Raw genomic sequence first — 21,720 nt, forward strand, 5'->3', positions numbered from 1 at the left:
CAGATATGTCACAAGTTGTTGATCACATGGGGTCTTATTTCTGGGTGGGTGGCATTGCACTACAGTCCCCAGCTGGGAGATCCAACCTTTTCTCTTCAGACTACAATCAGAAGTCTATGCAGAAAAAAGGTTGGGTTTCCCTGCCAGCCTGTGAGCCAGATGGCAATGCCTCCTTCTTCCCCAGCTAATAGCTCACAATTGCAGTGGGTCTCAGGAGTAAGATTGGGGCAATCAATTTTTGACATGCCTGAACAACATGTCAAAAGTTGTTTTTCTTGGAAATACGGAATAGCTTCAGAGAGAATGCCGGCTCCACTTGGCACAGGATACAAGCAGGAAGAGACTAGGTAAATTCAGGAGTAGTTTATTTCCCAAGATGCAACGTGTTTCGCTGCAGACAAGCAGCTTCATCAGGCTTGTCTGCAGCGAAACGTGTTGCTTCTTGGAAAATAAACAACCCCCACTTGTCTCTTCCTGCTTGTATCCTGCGCCACGTGGAGCCGGCATTCTCTCTGAAGCCATTCCGTATTTCCACTATTGTTGAGCCGGAGCTGCGTATACTCCAACTTGATGCGCTTACCATTGTTGTGTATGCTGTTACACAACCATCTCTGGTGAGCGGCTTGCTGGTTTCTGTATTTCATCTGAGAACTCTCTCGTTGAATACACCATGGAGCGCTCTTTCTCTCCTTTACAGATCAAAAGTAGTTTTTCTTGACAGTATCACTTTTAATATAAGTTACAGTTTACATACATTGTGCTCTGAATTATTACTTGCTTACTCTGGGCAATTACATGTTGTATTAATGTTTGGTGTGTTGGAACAATCAACAGTGAAACTTGTTTGAGATGGTCACCCATAATGGCATTGAAAAAAGTATTCTAGGGGGTGGTCAGTATAAAAAAAAAAAAAAAAAATATGGTGGAACTGAAAATCTGTCACAAAAATTCTGGTCTGGATAAGCGGTAGTCTTATAGAGGTTTTACCATAAATGAATGTTCACACTTCGGAATTTCCACTCTGAGATTCCGCTCCAGCATAGTCCTGTTGAATTCAACAGGATTCTGCTGCACTGGGCACGCAGTGGAATTTCCGTGCCAGATGTTTCCGGCACGGAAATTCCGTTTTACTATACAATTCTGTGTTCGTCTTTCTAGGAGGTGTTCAGCTCATCTGCAATAATATGGTGACAAGCACAAGAGCCATTGTTAACACTGCCAGAAGCATGGTGTCTACAATCATGAAGTTTCTTGACTCTGGCCCCAGCAAAACCTCAGACAGCAGTTTGAAAGCGAGGGTGCTGGCTTCTGAGCCTGATAATGCAGAGGGAATCCACAACTTTGCTCCTCTTGGTATGTAGTTGTCATTTTCTTATGCTTCAAGGGGCTGTCAAAGCTTTAAAAATTGTTGGCCAAACCTCCAGATAGGCCATCGATATTAGTCGGACGCCTGCACAATAGGCCATCAATTTTTAGATTCTAACTTTTGACTTTGACTAGTTTTTTTGTTGTTTTTATATTCTGATAAGGGGATAAGATGTCTGATCGCGGTTGTCCCGTCACTGGGGAACCCCCCGATCTCCCTGCTTTACCTGGCGTTCGTTTAGAGCGCCAGGTGCAGCGCCGGAGGCTGGTGACGTCACGGCCACGCCCCCTCAATGCAATTCTATGGGAGGGGGCTTGACGACAGTCACTCCCCATCCCATAGACTTGCATTGAGGGGGCATGGCCGTGACGTCACTAGCGCGGCGTGACAGTGACGTCACGAGCATCCACCCTGTATCGCTAGTCATTCGGCACAGAGCGAAGGTGGCTCCGTGCACAGGATGTCGCGGGTGCTACAACCAAGATCGCGGGGGTGCCCAGCAGCGGGACCCCCACGATCAGACATCTTATTCCCTATCCTTTGGATAGGGGATAAGAAGTCTAGGGGTGGAGTACCCCTTTAAGTCATCTTAATACTTAGAGATTTATATTTGATTCGTCACTGTATATTTGTCATGGTAGGTACAATCACATCAAGTAGTCCAACAGCCCAGCCTGCAGAGGTCCTTCTACAAGCCACCCCACCACACAGGAGAGCACGGTCTGCTGCCTGGTCTTATATCTTTTTACCAGAGGAAGCTTGGTGTGATCTCACGATTCATCTGCCAGCAGCTGTGCTTTTGAAGGAGATACACATTCAGCCTCACCTTGCATCCCTTGCCAGTAAGTAACCATGTAATGTGATAGAGGGGTGAAAGTTTGAGAAAAAGTAAATCTTTTAACTATACTTTATTTTTTAATGTACTTTATTAATATCTATATATTTTTTAGCTTGTCCATCTTCAGTCTCTGTGGAAATAAGTGCAGATGGAATCAACATGCTGCCATTGTCCACACCAGTCATCACCAGTGGACTCACATACATCAAAATTCAGCTTGTGAAAGCAGAGGTGGCATCTGCTGTCTGCCTTCGCCTCCACCGTCCTCGTGATGCCAGCACTCTTGGACTCTCCCAAATTAAATTGCTTGGCCTAACAGCTTTTGGAAACACTTCATCAGCAACTGTTAACAACCCATTCCTTCCTTCCGAGGATCAGGTGTCTAAAACAAGGTAAAATGGATGTGAAGGCCAGAAGTTTGGCAAAACCTATGGAGTCCTGATAGATCTGCAGAACCACTACAAGTGATTTCGTAATTTCCCACAGGTCCAACATAAAAGTTGTTGAGATCATAAAATGAATTGAATTAGAAAATTGGCATTTGAATAGTGTGCAATATGTTCTTTTGTGTTGGTCCAAAGTAAATTTTTAGTTTATATTTTTAAAGTAAGTGTTTTGAAGAGCCTAATATTTCGTTATGAGGTGCTGGGAATAATATCTACTTTTTATGACAGGGTTTTTTTTTTTGTGTAAAAGTGTTTTAACACTTTTTCTTCAACAGAGAATAAAATTTAAATTTTTCAGGAGATTTATTAAGGAAATTGCTGCAGAATTTTTGTAAAAAATATTTGCCATGAAAGTGGGGTACATGTGTTTTGAGGTTAAAAGCTATTTATCTTTTTCATATAATTTGAGTTTATGGGTAAAAGTTACTAAACAGTGTTTTTATTTGTTTTCTTAGTATTGGCTGGTTAAGGCTTTTGCATCATTGCCTCACTCATATAAGTGAACTGGAAGCAATGATGGCAAGTGCTGCAGCACCTACAGCCAATCTGTTACAGACATGTGCTGCCTTACTGATGTCTCCATACTGTGGCATGCATTCACCTAACATTGAAGCAGTGTTGGTTAAGATTGGACTTCAGTCTACCAGAATAGGACTTCGCCTCATTGACATCCTTCTGCGCAACTGTGCTGCATCTGGCAGTGACCCTGCAGGTATGTCCACACATCTCCATAATGCATAAGTAAATGTGCTGCACAATTAAATGTGCTAAGAAATAGATACATTATTTTTTTTATTCAACAGATTTAAATAGCCCTCTGCTATTTGGAAGGCTTAATGGTTTGTCATCAGATTCTACCATAGATATCCTGTATCAGTTAGGGACTACCCAGGACCCTGGAACCAAGGATAGGTATGGAATTTTCTAATGTTTACAAATTAGTTTTGTGTTTAAAAAAAACACAATTGTTTATGCATGGCCAACAGGCATGTGTACGTATTTCTAAGGGTGCGTTCACACTGCTTGTTGTTGCTGCTTGAAAACGGATTACAAACGGTTGCAAAATAATCCCATTAATGTCAATGGGATTTTTTTTTTTTTACAACCCTTTCACATCCGTTTGCACCCGGCTGGGATCATTTCCGTTGTTTTTATGTTGGTTTTTTTTTTTACGGGAGAAAAGACGGTGCATGCAGCATTTTTTTTTCCTGTCGAATAAATGTAAGAAAAAAAATAAATACAGTAAATTTAACATTGAAGTCTATGGAAAACGGATGAGCCTTTAATGTCATCCTTTTGCATAAGTTTTTTCAATCCGTTTTTTGATCAGATTTGAATTTGGAGCATGCTCAGAAATTTTTTTTTTTTGGGGGGGGGGCTTGTTTACTGAATAAGTCCGTTTTGGTTTTTTTTCAACGGGAGAACAGGACAGGTCTAGACGGCCATGTGAACACAAAATATTTGCAGCAGTCTTTGTAGTTCAAGGTTTAATTTATTATGCACTTCTTTAAATAAACTTGTTAAACTTTACCTGTTTGTTGAAGATCAGTTTGTTTAATCCTTTTTATAGATAGTTTAGATTCTAAGATCACAAAAGATGAGTAATTTATCTATTGCTTATTTATTAATTTTTTTTGAGTGATAAGTTGTCTGACAATGACTGATATGTTGTTTTACTTTGAATTACTTTATAGAATTCAAGCTCTGTTGAAGTGGGTGAGCGATTCTGCTAGAGTGGCTTCATTGAAAAGAAGTGGACGTAGCACTTTCAATCCTCCAAACAATTCACCAAGAGAGTTTGGTCTTTTGATGCCATCCCCTTCTCATTTGCACTGTGTAGCAGCCATTTTATGGCATAGTTACGAGCTTCCTGTGGAATATGACTTGCCTGGATTGCTCAACAGAGACCTGTTTGAGTAAGTACATCACATTCTGTTCCTGCTGAATGTCATTTTACTAGATCGTAGACGAACATATTACTTCAGACTGTTATATAAATAACAAAATACCAGAAAACAGTCCAATAAAAGTATGCTGTTGTATCACAATGTAAAGGCATTCTTTCTCTGATGCTCTTCATTGGGGGACACCTAACTGATGGGTATATGCTCTTGCCACTAGGAGGCGCTGACACCAGGAAAAAAAAAAAGTCTGCTCCTCCCTGGCTGGATATACATGCCCACTTCAGTGAGGTAATCAGTTTTATCTAGTGTCAGCAAGGAGGCAAGACACAGGTCTAGGTGCTCCCCAGACCTGGTCTTTATTATTTTCTAGTAAGGGCTGTTTAGTTAGGGCTGATTCTTTATTTCCTCTTTTTCAGGTGGGGGTCCAGGAACACAGTGTTCACTGTTCCCCCACTTGTGGCTAAGGGGCACAGGCATCGTGGATGTACTGTTAACCCCTTCCTGCCAACGGCCAGCGCCTGGGGTTGCACCTCATGGGTCCAGGTCCCCCTCTTTTCCCTGCTTGTCCTGTCTGTCTCAGCATGACGTGATGCAGGTGACTAAAAAGCTGTCTGAAGACGTCTTGAGGTGAGTATACGAAGACAGATGAGTTTGTAAAGCGTCTGAGGTGAGTATACCCCCCTCCCTCCCTCTTCCCTGGCGGTACGAGCAGAAGTATTATGCCCCTATTTCTGGGGCTGTTTTTGGGAGTCCGAACAGTGAGGGGTTAACCCTCGCCATTTTATTCATGCACCCCAGGCCGCATCTATTGGGCTCAAAGGGGTTGCCAGAAGAGATGGGGTTTCAGTCATCCACGGCTCGTCCCGCCGGCTGGAGCCATCACCCCTGCGCCAGGTCTGCTGCGGTGCACTCTGAGGCACTCAGCCGGCGGGAGTTCGGGGGAACTATGGCGGCACATAGTTCCTCCCTTCTTACCCTGTTTTCCCTGCGAGCCGGGAGGTTAGACAGCTCCTCCTCTCCGGCTCGCGCACTGCTAGCTCCGCCCCCACTGCAAGCTAGTCAGCGCTCCCTTAGCTCCCAGAGCTTTAGCCCGGAGGGAGCTTTGTTGTAATCTCCTCTCCCTGGAGCCCAGCGGCAGCTTGGCAGCAGAGCTGCTGTGAGCCGTCACTGCTCCAGCGGATTCCCCTGCTGCTTGACAAATGCTGCTTATGCGGGCAGCACTTCGCAGGGTGCCCCATGCTCCCTTCTAGCCACATATTTGTATATATTTTAAACACTAAACACTATTGTTAAAAAAAAAAAAAAAAAAAAAAATATATATATATATATATATATATATATATATATATATATATATACATATTTTTTTTTTGTTTGGTGGGTAGACACCCTCTGGTGGCCAATACTAGTATTACACTCTGTTTTTCTACAGATTTTGCAGGCCATATCTGTTCCTTGGGGGCTGCTTTATTGGTTTCAGTCAACCTGGTTGGTGTCTTATTATTCACCAGCGACATGACCGCTTAAGGTCCCATCTGTGTTTCATATCTCTGCATGGTCGATCACTGTCGCAGAGCATATGAATACCGCCGTGGCGGGCTGTAGCCAGGGATTTACTTCCCTTGGAAACTACCAGGGGATTTGTTCATTCAAACGGTTCTCCCCTACCTCTGAGTGCCATGCAATGTGCAACATCTTTTGCGTTCCTCACAAACGCTCCGTTTTCTTTTGAGATTCCTCATCAGGTCTGCTTTCTACCCACCCTGGCGTGTTCTAAGAATGTCATGCTATATGGTTCCCTTCCCATAAGCTACCGCACCTCTTGCTAGCTCTCTGGGTCACCACATCCAGCACTAGTCTCCACGGGAATTTTTCCTGAATTTAACCTGTCTTATTATGCAAAGCAGTAATCTCATCTGTCACCCATTCTCTGCTGCCGCATCTACGGCTGGCGCTCTGGTACCCCACTACTAGTGCGAGGTATCTGAAGGTATGACCCATTGTGTTCTATGGAACCATACGAGTAATCCATACAGTTGTCCACATTGTTTTTCTCTGCAACCCGTCTCTCATTTCACAGCTGATGTATCTACGGGAATGACTCGTTGTCTACTATGGACAATACCAGTAAGCCAGACGGTGTCTGCATGGTTTCCTACAACGCCTGTCATGCATCAAAAGGCTGATGTATCTGCGGTTGGAGTCCCGGTACCCCACTGCGGTGCGAGGTGCAGAAGGAATGACTCACTGTCTACTATGGACCCATACCAGTAAGCCAGACAGTTGTTTGCATGGTTTCCCACACCGCCTGTCACCCATCACTCAGCTAACGTCTCTGGTTGGAGTTCTGGTACCCCACTGAGGTGCGAGGTGCTGATGGAATGACTCACTGTCTACTATGGACCCATACCAGTAAGCCAGACAGTTGTCTGCATGGTTTCCTAAAACACCTGTCATACATCACATGGTTGGAGTCCCGGTACCGCGGTACGAGGTGCCGGCGGAATGACTCATTGGGGGATATTTATCAAAGTTGTCTATGTCCCGCATCAATATAGACCAAACTACAGAGGGTTAGTCTGGTCTATTGTACACCTAATTTATCAAATGGCGCACAGCTCTTGATAAATTCTGTGCACAGACTGCATGATCTATGCTTTAGTCTATATTTAAACCTGCTCCAACATGGTCTGACATTTCGGCGTACTTTCAGCCTATGCGACTTGTCGCTGAAAAGCCGCTTTTGATAAATTCAGCACCAATGCATTTTTCAATGCATTTCAGTCTAAAATAGACTAGCATGCATCATGTTCTAAAAATCCTCTAGAGCAAAAGTCGCAGAAAAGTCGCACATATTTAGACTGCGACTTTCTGTGCGACAAATTTAGACAAGAAAAACCAGTCTAAATCCTTTGATAAATCTCCCCCATTGTCTACTATGGACCCATACCAGTAAGCCAGATAGTTGTCTGCATGGTTCCCTACATCACTCGGCTGACGTCTCTGCGGTTTGAGTCCCGGTACACCACTGCGGTGCAAGGTGCCGATGGAATGACTCGTTGTCTACTATGGACCCATACCACCCAGCAAGACAGTTGTCTGCATGGTTTCCTATAACTGTCTGTCACTGGACCCATACCAGTCAGTCAGTCTTCATGTTGGCCTACACCGCCTAGCATACATCAGCCTGCTTATGTCTCTGTGGCGGGAGCCTCGGTACCCCACTGTTTTGCGTGGTGCCGACGGAATGGCTCGTTGTCTACTGTGGACCTGTACCTATTAACGAGGCAGTGGTCTGCATGGTTTCCTACGCCACCTGTCACACATCACACGGCTGATGATCTGCGGCTGGAGTTCTGGTACCTCACTACGGTGTGAGGTGCCTTCCGGAATGGCTCGTTCTTTACTATGGTTTCATACCACTACGCTGCACGGTGGCCTGCATGTTTTCCTCGGCCGTCTGTCGCGGCTGATAGTTTTTCGGCTGGAGTTCCGGTTCTCCACTGCTGTCGGTGGTATGCATGGAACTGACCTGGAGTGTTCCACAGACTAGGGATGACAAAGCTGCTTTTCATGCCTCCTCTGCCTCCCCCTATCTCCAGAGGGCGGAGGTTCTGTCCATGGCTCCTAGGCCTCCATCCCACCTATTTCAATGGGGCACAGTTATCGGCTATCTGCCTGTTCCCTTGCTTTCCAAACTCCAGGTTGTGTTCTTGTTCAGCCGGTCCGTTGTCTACACGGTTTCCGCTGCCATCGGTCCCTGACCTCAGTGCTGCTGTGAACATAGCCAGGTTTTCCGTAACCCTCTGCTGGGTGCGGACATTCCTTCGGCTGTTGGGTGTTCTACACCGCCTGGTCACACGATGGTCGGACCGCACTCTAGTACCCCACTTTATGTGGGAGACTGAATGGAGTCACCCTACGTGCTCAGGGATCTTATTCCTGCCGGCCAGTCGGTTTTCCGCATGGCTGACTACTACGTCCGGTCAACTTCCATACACCTTCCACCCTGTGGACGGTAGTTCAGGTACCCTGCTGCCAGGATGTTGTTTTTAGTGTGTCAGCCCGTGTTGCTCCATGGGCTTTGTTCCAGGCATCTCATACTGAGTTGCAGGGTTACCTCTGTCTACCAGCTGGTTTCTCTCTTCACTGGGTGTTTCCGTATGAGTGACCCTGCGTGACCGATGTCCCTATGCCACATAGCCAGACTGTGTCGGCATGGTTTTCCTAATCCACCTGGTCACCTTCCTCTTTACGGTCGATGCGCGGCTGTAGCCCGTTGTCTCTTCCAGGTGCAGTTCCGCAGAGTGTGTACCTGGTGGGTTCTTGGCTATTCACTAAAAGATCACCGCAGTGATCCACTAATTCCCTGATTTCCCATATATTAAAAGGTATAACTTTATTAATTCATATTGATTCACACACAAAATAAAGATTAAAAAGTCAGGGTGTCTCTTTCCATATGTTAAATTGATCAATGAGTACTGCTGTAACTCAATTATTGAGATACTGAATGCACCTGCAGTGTGCCATACAGATAGGAAAAGACACCGCTGTGTTTAAAATCAGTTTGCAGCCCCACTCGACATGTTTCACCGTTCACACGGCTTTGGCAAGAGGCAATGGGCCGCTTCTTTCGGGATCTCCCCCGGAAAAACGGTCTGCTCTGGCCCTCCAATGTTCCAAAGCTGGAGACTTTCTGTGTTCTGCTTCCTTGCACTCAGCTCGCTACGCTGCCTTTGCCACCGGTAATCTAGTGGCCCTCCGTCGTTCCATTTGGCTTAAAGCATTTAACGCGGATGCCGCATCTAAGAAGTCTCTCACAGATTCCTTTTACCGGTTCCAGACTTTTCGTCAAGCTCTCGGTCCTTTCAGACTTCTGGCCCCTCTAAAGGGTCCAGCCAGGCACCTTCACGTGACAAGAAGGTCCCTTTTTTCAAGGCGCGTTCCTCTTGGAAGTCGGACACCAACCGTTCCGTTTTGCGGCCAAACCGGGCAACCGCAAACCCACTTCTGCATGAAGGGACGCCCCCACCAACAGTTTTTTCTCAGGTGGGAGGTCACCTCTTGCTCTTTCGAGACGTTTGGACCACGCACATTCAGGACTCCTGGGTCAGGGACGTGGTGTCTAACGGATACCGGATAGAATTTGCCTCCCTTCCGAGGGATCGTTTTTTTCAGTCCCGTGCTCCCCGATCTCCCTCGCTTGCAAGGGAATTTAGGGAGGCTCTTCAGTCCCTTCTTATCCAGGGTGTCATTGTCCCGGTTCCTTCAAGGGAACCCTTTCGGAGTTTCTATTCCAATCTTTTCGTGGTTCCCAAGAAAAACGGTTCTGTGCGGCCAATCCTGGATCTCAAAAGTCTAAACCAACATCTTCTTATCCGCCATTTCCGAATAGAATCTCTCCGTTCGGTGGTGGCGTCTATGGATCAAGGGGAGTTTCTTTCCTCGGTGGACATCATGGATGCCTACCTCCACGTTCCAATTTTTCCCAGACACCAGCGGTACCTCCGCTTTGCGGTTCCTGAAGGTCATTATCAGTTTGTGGCTCTCTCCTTTGGTCTGGCCACAGCGCCGCTGGTCTTTACCAAGATTCTGGCACCCGTGATAGCTCTGTTATGGTCAAGAGGGGTATCAAGGCCTCCACCAGAGCCCAGGCTCTGGAGAATGTGACCCTCACTCTTCAGACCTTATGTCGCTTCGGGTGAATGGTCAACCGAGACAAGTCAGTTCTCTCCCCCACCCAGTCTCTGGTCTTCTTGGGGCTTCAGTTCGACTCGGCCTCTGCTCGGATTCGCCTCCCGCCGGACAAACGTCTGGCCCTCTTGTTGGGAGTCCGCTCCCTCCGGATACCATCCCCGGTCACCATCCGTACTTGCATGGAAGTCCTGGGTCGGATGGTGGCAGCCATGGAGGCCATACCCTTTGCCCAGTTTCATTGCCGTCCTCTTCAACTGGCGATTCTTGCCCGGTGGGACATGTCTCCTCTCTCTCTCGATCGCAAGATTATTCTCCCTCTTCGGACCCGTTGGTCTCTGTGCTGGTGGCTCCGCTCCCCCCTTCTTCAGGGACCCCTCCACTGGCAGGTGGTCACGACAGATGCCAGTCTGTCGGGCTGGGGGGGTGTTTTCAGGTATCAGACGGTCCAAGGCCTCTGGCCTCCCCAAGAAGCCCTTCTTTCCATAAACATCCTGGAACTGAGGGCGATATCTCTTTATCTGAAGCATTGGGAGTCCCTGCTTCAGGGCCACCCTGTCTGTTGTCCAGTCGGACAACGCCACGGCTGTGGCATACATCAATTGGCAGGGCGGCACTCGCAGCTCAGCAGCCATGTCCGAGGTGACTAAGATCCTCCTCTGGGTGGAACACGAAGTTCCGGCCATTTCGGCGATTCACATTCTGCGAGTGCTCAACTGGGAAGCGGATGTCCTCAGCCGACCCCGGAGAGTGGTCTCTTCTTCCGGAGGTGTTAGCACAGATCTGCGACCTCTGGGGGACCCCCGACGTGGATCTCTTCGCATCTCGACACAACCGGAAAATTCCAACGTTTGTGTCGAAGTCCAGGGACCCCCTGGCTCTAGCAGTGGATGCCCTAGTAATTCCGTGGTTGGGCTTTGTCCTGCCCTATCTGTTCCCTCCCCTCTCACTCCTTCCCAGGGTTCTGAGGAAGCTCAAGGCGGAAGGAGTCCCTGCCATTCTGGTGGCTCCAAACTGGCCCCGAAGGGCATGGTACGCCGACGTGGTCTGTCTTCTGGACGACGTTCCGTTCAGTCTTCACTTCGTCCAGACCTACTGTCACAGGGTCCCCTTTGCCACCCCAATTTACAGTCACTGCATTTAACGGCGTGGCGGTTGAGACCGCGGTTCTAAGGGCCCGCGGCTTCTCTTCCCAGGTAATTCGCACCATGCTCAGGGCTCGCAAGCCCTCCTCTGCGAAAATTTATCACCGTACCTGGCGGGCTTACATTTGTTGGTGCAAAACTCAGAACTTTTCTCCAGTTACCTTTTCCGTTACCCATCTCCTCTCCTTTTTGCAGTCGGGATTGGAACAAGGGCTGGCTCTCAGCTCCCTTAAGGGTCAGGTTTCGGCCTTTCCATTCTCTTTGAGCGTCCTCTGGCTTCCAATTCGCATGTCCGGACCTTCCTTCAGGGCGTGGCACACGCTGTTCCCCCTTATTGGTCCCCTTCTCCCCCTTGGGACTTGAACTTAGTTCTAGGCGCTCTCCAAGACGCACCTTTTGACCCTCTTAGGGAGGTTCCCCTTCGCCTCCTATCCTGGAAGCTGGCTTTTCTTTATAGCTATTACTTCCATTAGCAGGGTATCTGAACTGGCAGCTCTCTCCTGCCGTTCTCCTTTCCTGATAATTCATCAGGACAAGGTTGTTTTCCGGCCAGATCCGTCCTTCTTACCTAAGGTCATTTCGGTTTTTCATCTCAACGAGGACATCGTTCTTCTGTCCTTTTGTCACACTCCTTCTCATCCCAGGGAGCACTTGCTCCACAAATTGGATGTGGTACGGGCTGTTCGGACTTATCTTCCTTTCACTTCTTCCTTTCGTCAGTGCTATTCTTTTTTTTGTCCTTATGGAAGGTCGTCGAAAGGGACAGCCTGCTTCCAAGGCCACCATTTCTCAGTGGATTCGATGTGCTATTTCGGAAGCTTACCGCTGCAAGGGGAAGATCCCACCCTTCAGGGTTTTGGCTCATTCCACCTGTTCTGTGGGAGCATCCTGGGCTCTCCGAAACAAGGCCTCGGCCTTGCAGATCTGTAAAGCGGCCACCTGGTCGTCTTTGCACACTTTTTCGAGATTCTACCAGGTTCACACTTTCGCATCGGCTGATGCTAGTCTGGGCCGTAAAGTATTGCAGGCAGCGGTGGTACAGCCGACTGCCTGACCTTTTTTCTCTGCGCACCCAAGGGACTGCTTTGGTACGTCCCAAGGTCTGTGTCCCCCAATGGAGCCGATAGAGAAAAGGAGATTTTGTTATACTTACCGTAAAATCTCTTTCTCGAAAGATCCATTGGGGACACAGCTCCCGCCCTTTTCTGGGGTTCCTATTCGGTTATCTGTCCGAGGGAGTGTTCAGTTAATTTTTCTTCTGGTTCTCGGACAGTTCATGTTTTTTTTGACCTGTCGGTGTCCTCCTATTGCTCTGGGACTAAAACTGAATTGCTCAGTGGCCTGGAGGCGGGTATATCCTGCTGGGAGGAGCCGACTTTTTGGTTACCATAGTGTCAAGCCTCCTAGAGACAGCAGCATATACCCAAGGTCTGTGTCCCCTAATGGATCCTTCGAGAAAGAGATTTTACGGTAAGTATAAAAAAATCTCCTTTTTGTATGGCCTTTTGGTCCTTAAACGCATGAGTGGATTCTCCTCCAGGACCTCTCTGACAAACCATTAGTGTAAAAGAAAAAAAAAAGTGACTGGCACAGCCACATATATTGCTGGGTGCAACCAGTAGCCAAAACAACATGTATTATTCTAGAGACAGGAAAGCTGGCTACCATATCATGGATGCTCACCTCTGGTGTTTATCCATGATATGGTAGCTAGCTTTCCTGTCTCTAGAATAAACCATTAGTAAATGCGTATTTTCATTTTTAGATTTGGTTATCACATTTTCAATTTTTATTTTAGACAAATGCTTTACAATGCTAAAAATTATTATTTTTTAAATACTGAAAAATCTGACATATTTCCATCGACTTCTATTAGATTTATTTTGTATTTAGTCAATTCTGTTGAATTCGGCAAGATAGGTCTATAATATGGCTTTATTCTGTCAGTTACTTCTAATGTTAAAATACCAATCATGTTAAAAAAAAAAAAAAATTATTGGGGGTTAAGGTGCTGAGGCCCCTACCAATCGCCACAACTAAGGTGGGAGAAATGCTCAGCTGAGTGCTGGGCCCCTCTGTTTCTGACTTGCTCTTGTCTGAGAGAGGAACATTCATTGTACAAATTTATAGAATGTCCTGCAGATGTCTCTGAATCCATACAAAGCATGAGAGAGAAACTGTTTAAAAGTGAAAGGACACAATGCCCAGCAGTAATGGTCCTGGACCCATGAGCCCCAGCATCCTAGATTTGACATGTCAACAGTTTTAAAAATGATAGGTATCATTTATATTTTTACATATCTAATATTTCAGTGTTTTCTCTGACAATCATGTCCTGGTATCTTCCTCCTGCCCATTTAACATAACATGCATCTTCAAAGCAAGGATAAACCAGGACCTATAAACAAACAAGCAAGAGGCAGAAAAGCCTGCACAGCTCTGCTCATTTAGACACCTCTACACAGTCTTTTACAGCATGTAAAGCGTAAGAGGCACTCACCACAGGGATATCTGAAGAAACGCGTGGCGTGAAATAGCCATTACCTGCTTCTGGTGTGCTGCGTCCACACTAGTCAGTTTTTACTACTGCACGATGAAATAGAGAACATTTGTTTTGTACATATCCCTGTGGTGAGTGCCTTCTACATCTACTTTCAAGCCCAAACAAAGGCCTAATATGTATATGGATTTAACTTTAATTGAACTATATGCTTCTTAATCATAAATGTAAACTAATACTATTATCCATTTTCCAGGTCCTTGTACAAATGGTCCATGTCTTTACCCTGCAACATGGTCTTAAAGAAGGCTGTTGATGGACTGCTATGCTCTATGTGTCACATCCACCCAAGTTATTTTTCTTTGCTCATGGGCTGGATGGGAATTACCCCTCCTCCAATACAAAGCCAGCACAGACTGTCTATTACAGATGATAACAAAAAGCAAGACCTTAATGCTGCTTTGACAGATGACTCTAAAAATGCACAAGCACCTCTTGCACTTACAGAGTCTCACCTTGCAACACTTGCTGCTTCATCACAGTCTCCAGAAGCCATCAAGCAACTGCTGGACTCTGGTTTACCTTCTCTTCTTGTTAGAAGTCTAGTTAGTTTTTGCTTCAGTCACATATCGAATTCAGACTTTGCTGCAACCTCAGCGGACGCCACACAGGAGAGACTTAGGCGGCAGCACTCATCTCAGCACTTTAGTAGGATGCCAGTCACTGCGGACTTGGTGGCACCTATTCTCAGGTTTCTGACTGAAGTCGGCAATAGCCATGTTATGAAGGACTGGCTTGGAGGTTCTGAAGTTAACCCTCTTTGGACAGCACTTTTGTTTTTACTTTGTCATTCTGGTGCCAGCTCAGCAGGTCACATAAATGGTTCACAGCAGACCAATTCTAGGTGCACTTTACTGAACTCCACTGCAGGAAATGGCCTCACAACTCAACAAAGAACTGCTGTGGAAAATGCAACCGTGGCCTTCTTCTTGCAATGCATATCCTGTCATCCAAATAACCAGCGATTAATGGCACAGGTAAGATGGTGGAAGATACCTTTTTGTATCTGTAAGAGACTTTGTGTTTTTGATAATACACCTAAATAACAATCGGCCATTTTTCGCTTACCCATTGTATCCCATCAGGGGCCATACATGCTTCTCTGTGTAGCTGCTGGTTAAACAAAGGCAACGAATCTTTATTGTATCATATCCTACACTCTGCATCCTCTCAGGTTGCCACTACTGCAGCCCATAATTCCAAGGGCAGCATGTCTGCACGGAATTATTTTGGCATTTCATTCCGTGTGAAGTCCGCAGAAAGAATGGACATGTTCATTCTTTCTGCGGACACCGGAATTTGAATTTTCGTGCCAGATGTTTCTGCACTAACATTTTGGTACAAGGTTATATTGTGCAATTCACAGAAAAATCCAAATTCCCAAAGACTAATTTTAACAGTACCAGAGTGCAGAAAGCAATTCACAGAGGGTTACGCATATTAAAATATAACTTTTAATCTGACACTAAAATCCAAAAAGACACTCCACAACAAAAAACACCTACAGTGGCACAGGATAAAGCGATCAATGATGATATAACCCTATAAGTGACTAGACTGGAATACAGTGCTGCATAAAGAAAAGTCTAGACAACTGGGATGATACGTACAAGGGTACAGGAGGATGACATCAGGCTAGATTATATGAAAAAAAAGTAGCCCTACAGAATCCCTACCAGGGAGATGTTGTGTAGTCTACCCCTGCTCCCACAGGGACCGTCGGGCACTCGCACTAAAAAGGGCAACCCCTGCGCCGAACTACCCCTTGGACTTCACCCTATAAAGTTCTTAATAATCAGCATACAACAGCCTTGCATCGGTAACCCGACGCGTTTCTGCCACATACTATGGGTTCATCAGTGTTTAACCAGACAGCTACACAGAAGACGACCAAACACAAGGCTCCAAACTGATGCAAAGATCAATAACAATTGTAGTTTATAAATCCAAAAATGCAAGTTAGATAAGATATAGGGGTGAGGTACACAGTTCACGCAACATCATAACATACATGCAGTAGTGTTATCAATGTTTACAATACCGTGGGCACCTAGAAGCTAACAAGGTGTGTGTACAGCAGATCTGGCTAGCCTGCGCTCCTGGCAGCCGTAGTACTCACTGTTACCGGCTGCAGTGCAGTTACCGGTCGCACCACTTCGAGAGCACTACCTGGGATGCCACCACAGCGGCTACGGTAACAGTGAATACTACGGCTGCTGGGAGCGCGGGATCACTGGAACTACTGTACACACGCCTTGTTAGCTTCTAGGTCCCCGCAGTATTGTAAACATTGATAACGCTACTGCCTGTATGTTACCCGGACTTTATAGGGGTAAGTCCAAGGGGTAGTTCGGGTCAGGGTTCGCCTTTTTTAGGTCGAGTGTCCCGATGGTCCCTGTGGGAGCATGGGTAGACTTCACGACATCTCCCTGGTAGGGATTCTGTAGGACTACTTTATTTCATATAATCTAGCCTGATGTCATCCCTCTGTACCCTTGTACATATCTTGCCAGTTGTCGAGACTTGTCTTTATGCAGCACTGTATTCCAGTCTAGTCACTTATAGGGTTATATGATCTTTGATCCCTATATCATGTGCCCCTGGCATTGTCCTGGTATGTGTTTTTTTGTTGTGGGTGTCTTTGGATTTTAGCATCTGATTAAAAGTGAAGGTTATATTGTGGGTGACACTGCTGAAAACCATACTCGACGATCTTCTGTCCGTGGCCAGATTCCTTTTAATGAAATGTGGTTAAGTCTTGTTTCTTTACTATAATGAAAGGGCACTCTATAAAATCTGAAGAGTTTGCTCATCAAAAAGCAGCATCAGGGGTCAGGATTGCTGTAATAACTTGGCCCTGATAAAGCTCATATCAAATTGATGCCAACTTACATTTTAGAATTTTCTTGGCCAGTGCTTCTGGACACTGCTCACTTCCCTCCTACATATATACTACCTTCTCTCACCTCCTTCCTACATATATATACTGCTACATATATACTACCTTCTCTCACCTCCTTCCTACATATATATACTGCTACATATATACAACCTTCTCTCACCTCCTTCCTACATATATATACTGCTACATATATACTACCTTCTCTCACCTCCTTCCTACATATATATACTGCTACATATATACAACCTTCTCTCACCTCCTTCCTACATATATATACTGCTACATATATACAACCTTCTCTCACCTCCTTCCTACATATATATACTGCTACATATATACAACCTTCTCTCACCTCCTTCCTACATATATATACTCCTACATATATACAACCTTCTCTCACCTCCTTCCTAAATATATATACTGCTACATATATACAACCTTCTCTCACCTCCTTCCTAAATATATATACTGCTACATATATACAACCTTCTCTCACCTCCTTCCTAAATATATATACTGCTACATATATACAACCTTCTCTCACCTCCTTCCTAAATATATATACTGCTACATATATACAAACTTCTCTCACCTCCTTCCTACATATATATACTGCTACATATATACAACCTTCTCTCACCTCTTTCCTACATATATATATACTCCTACATATATACAACCTTCTCTCGCCTCCTTCCTACATATATATACTGCTACATATATATACTCCTGCATATATACAACCTTCTCTCACCTCCTTCCTACATATATATATACTCCTGCATATATACAACCTTCTCTCACCTCCTTCCTACATATATATATATACTCCTGCATATATATACTCCTACATATATACAACCTTCTCTCACCTCCTTCCTACATATATATATACTCCTACATATATACAACCTTCTCTCACCTCCTTCCTACATATATATACTCCTACATATATACAACCTTCTCTCACCTCCTTCCTAAATATATATATTCCTACATATATATACTCCTGCATATATACAACCTTCTCTCACCTCCTTCCTACATATATATATACTCCTACATATATACAACCTTCTCTCACCTCCTTCCTACATATATATATACTCCTACATATATACAACCTTCTCTCACCTCCTTCCTACATATATATATACTCCTGCATATATATACTGCTACATATATACAACCTTCTTTCACCTCCTTCCTACATATATATATACTCCTACATATATACAACCTTCTCTCACCTCCTTCCTACATATATATACTGCTACATATATACAACCTTCTCTCACCTCCTTCCTACATATATATACTGCTACATATATACAACCTTCTCTCACCTCCTTCCTACATATATATACTCCTACATATATACAACCTTCTCTCACCTCCTTCCTAAATATATATACTGCTACATATATACAACCTTCTCTCACCTCCTTCCTAAATATATATACTGCTACATATATACAAACTTCTCTCACCTCCTTCCTACATATATATACTGCTACATATATACAACCTTCTCTCACCTCTTTCCTACATATATATATACTCCTACATATATACAACCTTCTCTCGCCTCCTTCCTACATATATATACTGCTACATATATATACTCCTGCATATAAACAACCTTCTCTCACCTCCTTCCTACATATATACTCCTGCATATATACAACCTTCTCTCACCTCCTTCCTACATATATATATATACTCCTGCATATATATACTCCTACATATATACAACCTTCTCTCACCTCCTTCCTACATATATATACTCCTACATATATACAACCTTCTCTCACCTCCTTCCTACATATATATACTCCTACGTATATACAACCTTCTCTCACCTCCTTCCTAAATATATATATTCCTACATATATATACTCCTGCATATATACAACCTTCTCTCACCTCCTTCCTACATATATATATACTCCTGCATATATATACTGCTACATATATACAACCTTCTCTCACCTCCTTCCTACATATATATATACTCCTACATATATACAACCTTCTCTCACCTCCTTCCTACATATATATATACTCCTGCATATATATACTGCTACATATATACAACCTTCTTTCACCTCCTTCCTACATATATATATACTCCTACATATATACAACCTTCTCTCACCTCCTTCCTACATATATATATACTCCTGCATATATATACTGCTACATATATACAACCTTCTCTCACCTCCTTCCTACATATATATACACTCCTACATGAATACAACCTTCTCTCACCTCCATCCTACATATATATACTCCTACATATATATACAACCTTCTCTCACCTCCTTCCTACATATATATATACTCCTGCATATATATACTGCTACATATATACAACCTTCTCTCGCCTCCTTCCTACATATATATATACTCCTGCATATATATACTGCTACATATATAGAACCTTCTCTCACCTCCTTCCTACATATATATATACTCCTACATATATACAACCTTCTCTCACCTCCTTCCTACATATATATATACTCCTACATATATACAACCTTCTCTCACCTCCTTCCTACATATATATACTGCTACATATATACAACCTTCTCTCGCCTCCTTCCTACATATATATATATATATATATACTCCTGCATATATATACTGCTACATATATACAACCTTTTCTCACCTCCTTCCTACATATATACAACCTTCCCTCACCTCCTTCCTACATATATATACTCCTGCATATATACAAACTTCTATCACCTCCATCCTACATAAATACAAATATTCTAAGCTTAGCCAAACATGCATATTGAGGGTATTGCTCAAGCATGATAATTGACAGCTAAAAGTAATTTTTGACAGTAGGCGTCTTGCGGTTTTAGACTGAATTCACGTAGAGTGATTTGTGTTGTGTTTTTGGATCTGACATGCATGCAAAAAGAAAGCATTTCTCTTAGGATGTGCCCCTGTCTTTGGCAACAATTAAATGCAGTAAAAACTGTTCGTTTAAAGGGGTATTCCAGGCAAAAACTTTTTTTTATATATCAACTGGCTCCGGAAAGTTAAACAGATTTGTAAATTTGTAGATTTGTAAGATTAAAAAATCTTAATCCTTCCAATAGTTATTAGCTTCTGAAGTTTTCTGTCTAACTGCTCAATGATGATGTCACGTCCCGGGAGCAGTGCATGATGGGAGAATATTCCCATAGGAGCTGGACAGCTCCCGGGACGTGAGTCATCAGAAAGCAGTTAGACAGAAAACAGCAACTCAACTTCAGAAGCTGATAACTATTGGAAGGATTAAGATTTTTTAATAGAAGTAATTTACAAATCTGTTTAACTTTCCGAAGCCAGTTGATATATAAAAAAAAGGTTTTGCCTGGAATACCCCTTTAACTCTAGCTTTAGGCTGCTTTTAGACATGCTCAACCCCTTCATGACCTGGCGAATATTGATTTCTGGCTTATGTTGTTTTTTTTTTTCCCTGCTCACCTTCTAAGACCAATAACGGTGTTTATTTTTCCACTGACAAAGCTTTATCAGGGATAATTTTTTGTGGGACAAGTTGTACTTTTTGTTGACGTATTGTCATATAATATATATAAGCTAGAAAACAATTATATTCAGGGCGAAATTGAAAAAAAATACAGGATTGCTCAATTTTGTGAAGCAATAATTTTTTCGGAGTTTACAATAGGGTAAAACTTCAACGGGTCAGTACGATTCCAATGATACCAAACACTGATAACTTTTCTTTCGTTTTATGGTTAACCCCTTCCCTTCCCAGGGCTTTTGGGTAAGTCCTGGTAAGGGGGGTGGGGGGAGCTACGGAGCAGGTTGTGACGTCCTACCGTGCAGCCCTTGGCCGGATTCAACAGACAGGGGCCACAGCTAATAGCAGAAATCTCCACTGCAAGGCCATTAACCCTTTAGATCCCGCGATCAGCTTTGACCTAAAGCAGGAAATTTAACATTGCCAGTTGGTTCCTAGGGATGATTAGGATCACCGCAGGGTAATCGCATGGTCCCGACCACCTTGCAGGTTGGCCAAAGGGTCCCTACCTGCCTCCGTGCCGTCCGATCTTCTCTCTGTGGCTACAGCCTTCTTTGGCAGGCTAGATCAACAGAATGCAGATGACACTGATCAATGCTGTGTGACAGCCCAGCATTTATCAGTGTTAGGAATCAAAAGATTCAAAGTCCCTATGGGGACTAAAAATAAATATATATGTATAACCCCTATATGTATCAACCACCTTTTCCCATTTTATAAATAAAATGTTTATGAAAATAAATGTGGTATCTCGACATGCGTAAATGTCTGAATTATTAAAATATAACATTAAGTCCAGAATTGCGCATTTTTGGTCACTTCATATAGTAGAAAAAAAATCATAAAAATCTGATTTAAAAAATCCCTTCAAAACCAAAATGGTACAATTAAAAACTTCAGAAAAATAAAATAAAAGTTAAAAATAGGGCTCCTCCCGAAATATGTAATCCTGTCATTTTTTTATTTTATTTACTACTACTAAATGGTCCTGCTGAGGACTACTTTCACTGCAAACTGACTGAATAAGTCCTGCAAACAGCATGCCCTATAGATAGAAAATTGATGAATTTTTTTTTTAAAGTTATGGATTTAAAAACCACAATATATAGCTTCCTCCAAACCTGTGACAGGAGTAAAGGGCGCTGGACACAACCACTGGAGAAGGATTCAGTTTTTTCACCCACGATACAACACGTTTCACAGTAAGACTGCTTCATCAGGCATTGATTGTGGATTGTATACAGATGTGGAGCAGCTGCAGGCACCTATATCACACGCTTTGTTCCATAGTTACACTTGGAGTGTAACT

At 43.9% G+C, this 21,720-nt stretch overlaps 1 protein-coding gene across 7 annotated transcripts in view; it reads left to right on the forward strand.

The window, feature by feature from the left end:
• BIRC6 (baculoviral IAP repeat containing 6) overlaps positions 1-21,720 on the forward strand; it is a 338,837-nt gene that overhangs the window by 160,726 nt on the left and 156,391 nt on the right. For all 7 annotated transcript variants that reach the window (XM_056567403.1, XM_056567397.1, XM_056567396.1 and 4 more), the window contains exons 49-55: positions 1,159-1,353; positions 2,008-2,208; positions 2,317-2,596; positions 3,106-3,362; positions 3,454-3,562; positions 4,345-4,566; positions 14,153-14,933. In XM_056567403.1, the coding sequence (XP_056423378.1) occupies positions 1,159-1,353; positions 2,008-2,208; positions 2,317-2,596; positions 3,106-3,362; positions 3,454-3,562; positions 4,345-4,566; positions 14,153-14,933 (2,045 nt within the window). The remainder of the gene's footprint in view (positions 1-1,158; positions 1,354-2,007; positions 2,209-2,316; positions 2,597-3,105; positions 3,363-3,453; positions 3,563-4,344; positions 4,567-14,152; positions 14,934-21,720) is intronic.

This window comes from Hyla sarda, chromosome 3 (genome assembly GCF_029499605.1).
Source record: "Hyla sarda isolate aHylSar1 chromosome 3, aHylSar1.hap1, whole genome shotgun sequence".
Classification (NCBI taxonomy): domain Eukaryota; kingdom Metazoa; phylum Chordata; class Amphibia; order Anura; family Hylidae; genus Hyla; species Hyla sarda.